Source organism: Hordeum vulgare, chromosome 7H (genome assembly GCF_904849725.1).
Source record: "Hordeum vulgare subsp. vulgare chromosome 7H, MorexV3_pseudomolecules_assembly, whole genome shotgun sequence".
Taxonomy (NCBI): Eukaryota; Viridiplantae; Streptophyta; class Magnoliopsida; order Poales; family Poaceae; genus Hordeum; species Hordeum vulgare.
Window position 1 is genome coordinate 196,524,565 of NC_058524.1, and position 11,603 is coordinate 196,536,167.

General features: G+C 46.4%; 1 protein-coding gene across 1 annotated transcript; it reads right to left on the reverse strand.

Moving 5' to 3' along the window:
* Positions 1-7,387: 7,387 nt before the first annotated feature.
* On the reverse strand, positions 7,388-9,977 carry LOC123413308 (probable glucan endo-1,3-beta-glucosidase A6). The gene is made up of 3 exons (XM_045106250.1): positions 9,877-9,977; positions 8,446-9,768; positions 7,388-7,675 (listed from the first exon to the last, which is right to left on the reverse strand). Exons 1-3 carry the CDS (start codon positions 9,932-9,934, stop codon positions 7,644-7,646), a joined length of 1,413 nt encoding a protein of 470 aa, XP_044962185.1. The 5' UTR covers positions 9,935-9,977; the 3' UTR covers positions 7,388-7,643.
* Positions 9,978-11,603: the final 1,626 nt, after the last annotated feature.

An 11,603-nucleotide genomic window follows, 5' to 3' on the forward strand; every position in this document is an offset into this window, starting at 1 on the left:
TATTGTTTCTTCCCCCTCTTCTTACCGGTAGACCCCGAGACTGACGCTGCTGCCGGGTACATCTACGACCATGCTGATCAGTCCTTTGCCGTAGAGCAGCAAGGCAAGCAAACCCCCCTTGATCATTCCTATATCGCCTATGTCTTTCTCCCTACTGCTTGCATTAGTATTATGCTATTGTTGTAGTTAGCTCCTATATCTGATGCATAGCCTATTTTTGATGAACTGCTACTTTCAGTCCTGTACCTTTAATATGCCTAGTATAGGAGGAGCAGTCATCCCCTCTGACCCTGTAGTTCAGTTGCCCCGCTTGTTTTCAAATCTTGATCCCTGATCGACGAGCCAGACCCGACACAGCACATTCACCCCCTTCATTGTACGACGCTACAGAGATACTATCGGGTACCGAGGGTGACACCTCGCTAAGTACTCCTGGTGATATCTCTGTAGTATAGCTAGTCGGTCGTGGTTATCGAGGGTGATTCCTCTTTCACCATTCCTGATGACGCCTCTGTCGTGCAACCCCTCAAGTGTGGGACCCCCGAGGGTGATTCCTCTAAGCCCACCTTGACGGGTACATCGTTCAGAATCCAACGAGGGTGATACCTCGGATTCCCCCCCGATGTTACAACCACACAGTTACTCGACCATGTTACTGGGATCTTTGGTGATTAGTTGTAAGATGGGTGGATTCCCGTGAGACTGTGTTGATGGCCTAATTAAAATGTTAATGGATTTGGGTATTTGATCTGGGTTGGTCGGAGACCTTTTCGCACTAACCGGCTACGCAGGAAGAATTATGGGTACTCGACGTCGCGGTATCAGCCGAAGCTTTTCAGATGTCAGCAATCGTAGTGGCGCGCGCCCGAGTGGTCCCGAGATGCATTGCGCTTGTGATTAAGGGATGCTAGGACTGACGTCGGCCGCCCTCGCATCGTGCAGGAGCGTGGAGGGGAACTGGGCCCATGAACCCTTTGCGCTTAGGATTTAGACCGGCGGGCTGACCTCTCTGATTAGTCTTAGGTGGGGCTGCGACGTGTCGATATTCCGAGGCCGGGCAGGACCCAGAAAAGTATGTCCGGCCAGAGTGTTATCGAGCGTGACGGGACAAGTGGTGCACCCCTGCAGGGATGAAAATTAACTATTCGGATAGCCGTGTCCACGGTTACAGGACGACTTGGAGTTGTGCCCCGATCTTATGCAACTACAATTGTTACTTAACTGGAATTAGTTGCCTCGGGATTGCTTCCTCGCAGGGAGTCGAGGGAGGATCTCTAGGCGTGACCTCACTTTAATATTGCTGCAACAATATGACTATTATTGTTTTACCCCCCTGCTCTACTCTCGTCTATTGCTGCAAGACCCTGAAGATGCTAGTCTTCGATAGGACTAGGCCTTCTCTCTCTATTCTCGCATTGCTGCAGTCAGTCCACATATAACACCCCCCCTTCTTGATACTGATGCATATTTAGATTAGTTATGATGTAAGACTTGCGAGTACTTTGGATGAGTACTCACCGCTGCTTTGCTCCCCCCTTGTCCCCTTGATCCGTTGCTGCGACGAGATGATGGAGCCCAGGAGTGGAGTTTCCTGCCGACGCCTGCCTCCCCGATGGTGTCATCTTCGTGGAGGCCGCTGAAGCCCAGGAGTAGTTAGGAGGTTCCCAGGCAGGAGGCCTCGCCTCGTTCGATCGTGTTCCTTTTGTGCTAGCCTTCTCTAAGGCACCCCATGTTTATGTCTGTACTCAGATATTTGTTGCTTCCGCTGACTCGTGTGTTTATCGAGCTTTCGTATTCTAGCCCTCTAGGCCCCTGGCTTGTAATATGAAGCTGATGTTATTTTATTTGTGTCTAGAGTTGTGTTGTGATATCTTCCCGTGAGTCCTTGGGTTTGATCGTACGCATTTGCGTGTATGATTAGCGTACGATTAAATCGAGGGCGTCACAACCATATTCGTTTACAATCTTTTCTTATTAACTTTTGGAACACCATAGTTTCCAGTTCCATTACCCTTGACTATAAGAACAGGCGTAGGTTTTCTCGTATGCATACTTTAGAGATCTTTCTTAGTATGTCCATGTGACATTCCTAATACCCCCTTTTTTATTCTTTTGAACTTTGAGGACAAGAACTTCTTCTCTCCTCCAGCAGTAGACTGACATCACCACTTGCAAGTAGGACGTCATCCACATGCACGGGAATTGGGAAACGAATTTCCCATTCTATAACTTTGCATGATTACAATTGTCCTCTCATTTTCTTTACACAAAAATCTTTCGATTTAAGTCATGTTTTACACCTTTACATATTTCCTTTGGAGTCACGCCTTGTAGACCCTTCATAAAGTCTATGTTAGTGAAATTCAAATGATGGAATTTCACTAACATAGACTTTATAGTAGTCACAAGTATCTGATTTTCACATTCCTAGAGACCATCAAAATCTCAGGTACTGGCACTTCTTTCATATGGGGTAGTCGTTGCTCTGTCATTGCCAAGAGGCAATTAATTCTATAGTCACCCATTTCCAAAAGGCAATAGGTTTTACAGGGACCTGTATCACAAGATACCTTGTAGAGCTAACAACAGGTGTTGTATAGGTCATACAACATGCTCCCCCAGATTACTCCATCTTCACTGAAGAACTGGCGTATCATTAAACTTTCTTCTTTATGGCACTTTAAGCACCACTGTTGTATTCCTTAGTCTGCTTTCGGAACTATAAAGGATCCGAAAATACAACTGTTTCTTTTCTTTAGGGGTATCATAATGACGGTATTCAGATGACTGTCGTACTCCCCTTGACAATCACATTCTTCATTAATGGATCACTTTAGATGCATAATGTGCATCACATCGTCTAAAGTACAGAGGAGTCATAAATACACTACAATGTATTTCATGTCTCTATCTCCCCCTATAAATGTGGCAAGAACTTTTCTGCCACAATTTTGAAACCCATTCATAGTTCTTGTGAAATGAGGAAACTTCGATTATCTAGCTCATTCATCTTATCACTTCACGTAAAATGAAGTTATAAGTTAACTAGTATGGGAGTACTTTTTCCTCATTTCATTTCAGAAACTCAACAGAGTTCTTTATAGTTGTCACTTTTGCAAGTCACACTTCCATATCATTCTTGTCTTTAGGTTCGTCTGTTACTTTTATCCTTTCTGGATTTAGTGATTGCATAATGACCGTTACACATAAGGTGTACGGTCGATAATAGGAAAGCTTAATAGCTACTCCATACTTTTCTCCCATAGTGGGACACATTAACCGCACATGAGTCATCATAACTTTCTCCTGTCATACATGATAAGGCTTTTGCCAAAATTTCTCCCGCCATACACGGATTGTTGACATAATACAATGTCAACTTTACCCGGTTACACAGGCATTCTTCCCAGTCTTTTCCCGCCATGCGGGTAATTCCCTTTAAGGGACATAAATGCCATAATTGGCTCTTTTGACTAAATCAAATTCAGAAATAAATCTGAATTATCTTTGACACACATGTTTGATCCGACGTTGGTCAAATTAAACATGCATGTTGCTTGTTTCATTTCAATCATGTTGACTGAAAAAAAGGAGACTCCATCATAGAGAGTACAAGAAAGACATTCGTCAACCAAGACTCTCAATGATCTATCTCTTTTCTTTTCTTGAATTAATATCCAAGAGTTCTTTTCTTTTGAAGCCATTCTTTAGAGAGAATTTATTCCCTCAAGTTATGACCTTTCTTTTCAATCTTTCGGGTCACTAGTACCCAACATTCGCTTTCATGAGTGAAAGCTTGAATAACTTTTAGTCTGAGAAAACTTAGCCAATAAACAACGGTAATGAGCATAAAAATAACCCTACGTTGGTCTGATTAAAATCATGCACATTAAACCTTTTTGAACTTCCTGGAATATTCTAAATCACCGTGGTGGCAGAATTAGAATAAAACATCATCCTTCTACATTAATTTCATATCACCGTTGGGCAGAAATGGAAATAATGCATATGACTCATAAACAATGTGATGATAGTATTCTTATTGAACAACTTTGCCAAGAAATAATCATCATCATTAACCATATTGCATCAGAAATATGCGAAATATGCATTTCTTTATCTGTGCTCTGAAAATTGATCACTTTGATACAAAATTTATCACAGATTTAAGCTTTGAACATAAGATGACTCATACAAATATAGTATTGTTATCATCAACGTTGGTCAGAAAACAACAATACCATATTTTAACTTTAAAACAAACTTCATTCTTTTGTCATAGCGGAAACTGTTTGAATCTTATTTCACCCACAAGGGAAAAACTTTGCTAATAACATTTCTTCCAATTAAATTTTTCCCATTGGTTCTAATTTAATTGGAGGACTAAACCTTTTTACTTTGCAGCGGAAATACGTGAGTATGAAAATTCATACACCTTTACAAAAAAATATTCTCTTAAAAATTAAAAATTCATGAACTTTATAATCTCATTTATAAAATCCTTAAATTTTTCTTTTTCTGAAAATCTTTCTTTTATTTTCAGAACCTTTTATTTTCTTTTCAGAAAAATATTATCATATTTCTGTTGATTTAAACAGAAAAATAGCAACATTTTTATTTCCTAATATCTAGACATAATTTCGTAAGAAAAATGTCTAGAAGGGCCTTTTATTTCTTTTCAAAAACTTTTCATTTTTCTTTACAAAAAAAATGTCTATTACTTGTGAGAAACTTTGAACATTTTTATTTTCTTTTTCTAAGCATATTTTCATGAAAACTTAGAAGAACATTTTTGGATCTGTCCAAAATAGACAAAAAACCTTCCAAAGAAAAGAAAAGGTGGTCGGCCTGTTGCCTGTACCAGCCTCCCTGGCTCCTTCGGCTGAGCCGCCTTGGCTCCTTGGGCCTCGGCCTGGTTTTCGGTCCAACGGCCCATGCACGGCTAGGGTTTCGTCCTAGGGGCCATCTCAGCCGTTGGCTGCGATCCAACGGCTCCCCACCCGTATCGGGGAAACAAAAAAGGAAGTGGCAGCCACAAAGGACCGAAACCGGGTCATTCTTCCCCCTCTGCGCCGCTCTCTACTCCCTTGTCTCTCCTCTCGGCGCCGCTAGAGCCGTGGCTCCTGTACTCGCGAGCCCCTCAGGCCGCCGGAGCAGTGGCTCCTTTCCTTGCGCGGCTACCGCGTTGCCAGGGAGCCTTCTCTGCGGCCAACCCGGACAACACCTTCATCCCCGCGACGCGGGCCATCCAGCGCCCCTGCATCCCCGCTGCTGCTCGTTCACGAGCAGCCCGCGGCGGCCGGGACTCCTTCCTCGTGCGGTGGCTGCGACGCCCCGCCGGAGGTGCTCGAGCTGGCCGCCGGCAGCGGTGACCAAGGGTCCCGCGCCGCGCGCCCTACAGAGGGGAGCCCCTCCTTTTCCTTTTCTGACTCGATCTCGAGCTGCTCGCGGTGACCGAGGCTTTCCCTCGCGCCGGCGACATCCAAGCCCCGCCGAGGAGGTTCTCTGGATCCCCGCGTTGCACCTCTCGTGAGCGTCAACCCGCAGCCGTGATGGCCTTCCTGTGCAGCGCACCTCCTCTGCCTATCTTGCCGGTGAGTGCGAGCACTTGTAGTGAACGCACCGCTGTCAAGATGGAGTGGTGGTGGTGCCATTCGTTGTGGCCTTTGTGCCGTCAGACTGTGACCTTTGCGTCGTTGCCTCCCCTTCGCCGGTGGCGCATTTCCGTTAGCGGAAGCGCGCCGCCGTCGAACGGCGTGGCTTCGGTGCTCTTTGCCTAGTTTAGGGTGTATAACTGTGGCTGTGGCCTTCGCGCCTTTTCACCTTTTGCGCCGTTGCCTCCCCTTTGCCGGTGGCGCGTTTCCCTTAGCGGAAGCGCGCCGCCGTCGAACAGCGTGGTCGCGGTGCATGTACTTTGCCCCCAGAGGGGTGGCTTTTCTTTGCTTTGCAAGTTCCCCTCTTTATTTTCTTTTTCGGATCCAATCCGATTCCTTTGTTCGTTTTTCTTTTGGATCTAATTAGATCCATACTTTGCCTCCGTATGGGGATCGAGAGGAACAGGCGCGGCCTTGCGGCGGCGCTACTTTGCCGATGAGGCCGTAGCCATCCTCGGTGCCTTGCCCTTTCTTGGGTTCATATCGGGGAGGGGAATGCTTTCTTGTACATATTTAAACCGAGAACACGTCAAAAGCCTCGTTGCTCTCATACCATTGATAGATCCCGTGGATCGACAAGGCTAGATGTGTTCGGTGAGAGTAGTGGTATGTTACCTTATCCCGCATTCGATGAGTTCCCTCCGGTGACCGTCGTGAGGTGGTGACGACGGTGGGGAAGGAGAGAGATCCGGTAGTGGCGGTGATGGACTTCCCATCGCTTCATTGCTACCCTCTGGATCGGATTAGGGTTAGGAGTGGGAAACCAGTGACGGCGGCGAACCTCGTAATTTATGCCATGGTCCCCACCTCCTCTTTATAGCACTGCGCGATAGGGACCCACCAGCCTTGCTTGGGCTGGACATCCCCGATCAAGACGTGAGTCAAGGTCCAATGGGCCGTTGGGCCCATTGGGAAAGAGATCAATCTAACACTACAATCCTGAAACAAAAGATCCACACAGCCATGACCCGCTCCCAACGACTATGTCTTGCCAGGCAATCAACAACTCTATTTTGAGATCTATGAAGCTTCTCGGGAAGAAACGCTCTACCAGCCATTAAAAACTTAACCTCAGCAACTAAGTGGCCATAAACCGAACGATCCAAACTCGAACCAAAGAGACATGAAAGGGCATTTGAAGAGTCCGATTGCACCACAACTGATAGGTCAGTATGCTCCCGAGCAAGCGTCATACCGATCATCAACAAATGAATTTCTGTCTCAAGAGCATCGTTACAATTAAAAAGGCACCGGTAAGCAGAAAATATTACCTAACCATCGTGTCTCCGTAATACCATTCCTGCCGCCGTTGTATTGTCCACTTTCATGAAAGAACCATCCACAGACAAAGCCGTTGTGTTGACTGGAGGTGCATACCACGGTAATACTTGGGGCGACGGGCGATGCTTTGGTTAATCCCACATAATATCCGTAGATATTTTTCTTTTTATCATCTCTTCGGTTGCCCTCTCCTTCACCTGTCTAAAAGTGAAATTGGAATGCTACCGGTAATTCTGAATCTGAACACGAACCAACTACGAGGTCACCCCTGCGCTGGTGGATTGCGGCCCGAGCCGCAACAACCGCCGGCGTAGCCTCGAGCTCCACAGTTCCCATGTCTCCCTCTGATAGTGATACCCACGGCCACGGTGAAGGGCAAGAGAGTCTCACGTTGTTTAACAATCCCAATTTCCACAGGCAGAAAGCTACGGAGAAAGAAAAAAAAAATCCTTGGAAGCAATTTTGTAATCAAGTAACCAACGTAGTACAAAAGCAATGCTATAAGAATTATAATCCTCCAAATATCCTATAAAATTCTTTAGAACGAAAGACAACCTAATAGACATCTCTGAAGCATGGAGAAAATAACTGCTGACTGCCTACAGACTAAAAGGGCATTACGGCAATGGCCTTCTTTCCTACTCTTTTTTTCCTACTCTTGATTCTTGACAACCGTGGATTGACAATCTTCTCATTCTGCGACTAGTTCTAAGAGCTGGGGAACTTGCATGATCCATAGCCTGCAGGCAAAAGACACGAGAACGAATTGACTGTTAAGTACTCCTTTCGTACATTTAGATTACTATTTTAATGATCTAAATGCTCTTATATTAGTTTACAGAGGGAGTACATATCAATTCCAAATGGATTATAAAAATTGTGTATGAAGTATATGCAAGAAACTAAAATAATATTCATTGGTATGCAATCAGAAAAGGGATCATAACCTGGGGCATTAGGCATAGAAAACGTACGTTGTGCAAAGAACATGAACAAATGACAGGCAAATCGCACATGTTTCGAGGTGAAATGAAAATATAATTCAGATTTTTTGTTGTTGCGAATAATTAAGAAGCTTAATATGTACTTACTCCGTAAACAAATATAAGAGCGTTTAGATTATTAAAGTAGTGTTGTAAATGCTCTTATATTAGATTACGGAGGGAGTACAATGACGAGCCTAATGTTTAGCAAGATCAACGTTGAGGCAATATACAAACGTATCCAACTATTAAACCCATCACCTAGTATCTATTTTCTCCATATTTATGGTCAACTTTCTGTTAACAAGTATTATAGGCAAAACACTACTACTCCTAGTACTTCTCCTAATTATCGCCACATTATAATGACAAGTATTATTGGAGTACTAGAAAACAAATTTATGAACTAACTATAAGAACTGTTAATCAGTTGAACTAGCCAATTAATAATCTAGCTAGTAGCATTAGCAAACATCAAATTTGTAAAGATTTGCCAGCATTAACCAGGAATGCTTAGAAGAACTTACTTGGATCTTTGTTGGTCTTCACTGCAAGGCCATTGAAGTAACAACTGCCTCCAGTCCCCTTGAACTGCTGCCAGTACGCATTGAACGCGTAGCTTGCATGGGCGTCGAGGGTGTTGGGCTCGTAGCACGCGCCGCCGGGCTGGATGGCGGCGCACGTCCCTGTCCCCTGCTGGCACGCGTAGTTCAGGGCGTCGGCCACCGCCGTCTCGTTCACCGGCTTGCCTCCGCCGGCCAGCACGCACCACTCGAGCTTGGCAGTCTTGTTATCCGGCGGCGGCAGCGGCGGGTAGGAGCGCGCCGTCCGCCTGCCGGTGAGGTCAATCTGGTACACCCACGTACCGTTCGGGTAGAACATCCCCCAGTGCCGCTCCGTGCCCGCCCCCGGCTTCAAGTTCTCGTTGTACAGCGAGAAGACAAACACCGGCATGTTGGACCTCGGTCGCGCCGGCGTGCCGACGTTGTTGTGCATCCGACGAGCGAGGTGGCGGTTGTAGAGCGCGGCGTTCCGCACGTTGGCGCCGGCCTGGCCCGGGTCGCCGGCGTTCGGCCAACCCGTCTCCGAGATGGCCAGCTTCACGCCGCCGTACCCCAGCTTGCGCATCGCGGCCACGCAGGCGTCGAGCATTTGGTCGAGCAGGTTGGTGTAGGTGAGCCGCGTGGCCGGGTCGACGTAGTGGCTGCTCGCATTGCCCTCGAAAAGCGCGTAGTCCAGCGAGATGTCCTTCTGATTGGCCGCCCAAGGGAAGTAGGGGTACGCGTCGACGAAGTAGTAGGAGCGGGTGTAGTTGAGGAAGTGGAGGAGCGGGCGCATGACGGTGCCGGCGATGTCCTCGCGGAACGCGCCGGCGGAGGGCGGGTAGGACGCCGCCAGCGCGTCCATGGCGAGCGGGGTCCCGAGCTTCACGCGGCCGAGGCCGATCGCGCGGAGGGCGTAGCGGAGGTTCTTCATCGCCGGCACGATCTTGCCCCACGTGGACGCCGCGATGGCGGGGTAGGACAGCAGCTCGTTACCGACGAGCAGGTACATCACCCGCACCCGGGGGTGCCGCTTGAGGTTGTTGGCCACCCACTTGCGCGCGGCGGCGCGGGAGTCGGCCAGCGAGGGGATGAGGTCGTTCGGCACCATGACGGAGACCGGGATGCCGGTCCCGGCCAGGGCGTGCAGGATGCGCTGGTCGGCGTTGTAGAGCTTCACGGCGCCCGCGTTCGCCTTGCGGAGGAGCTTGACGGAGCGCGTCGCCGTGGGGAGGTCGTCGGCGAGACTCCCGTAGTTGACGCCGATGGCCTGGGGCCGCCTGTACGCCGCCGCCGCCGCCGCCGCCGCTGCATGCATGCAACAGAACCACGGTGGTCAGGAACTAGGATTAAATAACACACGAGATCAGATCGGTGCAAGGAGATGGGAGCGTGACGATGAGATCAATCGATCACCATGGCAGTGGCACGCGAGGGCGGCGAGGAGGAGGGCGCAGAGGGAGAGGGACGTCATTTCTGCGCGTGTGTTTCCCTGCGAAATGTGTTGAATCTCTGTTGATTTTGATGTGATAGAATGGAGAGTGGTAGTGGTTATATACAGACGGGTGAGGGTTTTCAGGGAGAGGTTGGGTTAGATAATTATTAACCCCACGAATATAGTTAATTAAAATTAGATGGGAAAATAGCTCTACATAGCCTTCTTTTTAGAGGATGCCGTCACCTAATCATTTTTTTCAGGACCGTTGTGGAGTAACCCTGAACGAAAACCTAACACACGATGCAACATACGGGTTGGAAACACTAAACAGTATCGTTTCACATAGATGTCCTTATGACTTGTGAGCTCATTTATTGTAAGTTTAAACTTCACCAGCGAAGAATAAAATACGCACCTGGAAAATAATATGAAAGGAGTAAACATTAAAGAATGCGTATGTTGCGATTTACAAAGGCGAACATAAACATGTCTCTATTACCTAACGTCGTGGCGATTTAAACTGGAATTTTTAGAGGACACAAGAAGGTCTCGCCTCAGATGGGCCCTTGGGTTTCTCCTATTGGGCTGGTCAGTAACTTCCTCCGTTGCTTGTTTGTTCGTCGTTTCTTCTTTGGTTTATCGTTCTTTTTTTATAATTTTTTTTAGATTTAAATTACTATAACTGCATATATTTCAAAATATAACTTACTTTTTTGCAAGAAAAATCACATGAATTTTAAAGAACGAATGTAGAGAGGGGTTGTGGTTGTATATAGAGGGGTGAGGGCTTTCATGAAGAGGTTGGGTTAGATAATTATTAACCCCACGAATATACTCCATAATTAATTAAAACTAGGTAGAAAAATAGCGCTACATAGCCTTCTTTTCAGGGGACGCTCCTCTGTATATTCGGGGCACCGCCGTAGAGTAACCCTGAATGAAAACCTAAGAGCATCTTCAACTGGCGCGTTGCGCAACGCATAAAAAGACACTTTACAACGTTAAAATAATTGATTTTTACGCGCAGCCGAGCGCCAGCTCCAATGACCGTTGGAAATTATAGCGCGCGCGAGCTGCTACAACAGGCATTGCAAATAAACGGCGCGTGCAAACAACACAAACAACATATACACTCCAAACAAAACCAAAAAGATCAAACACATAAAAAATAATCAACAATAAATAGTCCAATTTTATTGCAACACAGACAAATAGTTTATCTTCCAATACAATAAATAGTTCGATACTACAACATCAATCAAACGTACACCATCCAACTCATCTACAATATTGAATTTAACTAGTCTATAAAAACTATAAACAACATGCGTCAAATTCGTGTAGAAAATTAGTTGAAGCAATACATACCTTGCAAGTGTTCCGTCGAACACCTTGTGGGGGCCGAGCGACGGTGGGCGGCCACGTGTTGTTCAATGGAAGAATGACGCACGAGGGACGGTGATTGTATAGAGAGGGGTGAGGGTTTTCATGGATTGGTTGGGTTAGATAATTATTAACCCCACGAATATACTTCATAATTAATTAAAACTAGATAGAAAAATAGCGTAGCCTTCTTTTCAAGGGATGCCCCTACTTAACTATTTTTTTCAGGGACGCCGTTGTAGATTAACCCTGAATGAAAACTTAAGAACATCTTCAACTGGCGCATTGCGCAACGCATAAAAAACACTTTACAACGTTAAAA

Coding starts and splice junctions, on each gene's coding strand:
- LOC123413308 (XM_045106250.1), bottom strand. CDS start 9,934: ATGACGTCCCTCTCCCTCTGCGCCCTCCTCCTCGCCGCCCTCGCGTGC. Junction 9,769..9,876: donor CCTCGCGTGCCACTGCCATG/GTGATCGATTGA, acceptor GCATGCATGCAG/CGGCGGCGGCGGCGGCGGCG. Junction 7,676..8,445: donor GAAGACCAACAAAGATCCAA/GTAAGTTCTTCT, acceptor TTTTGCCTGCAG/GCTATGGATCATGCAAGTTC.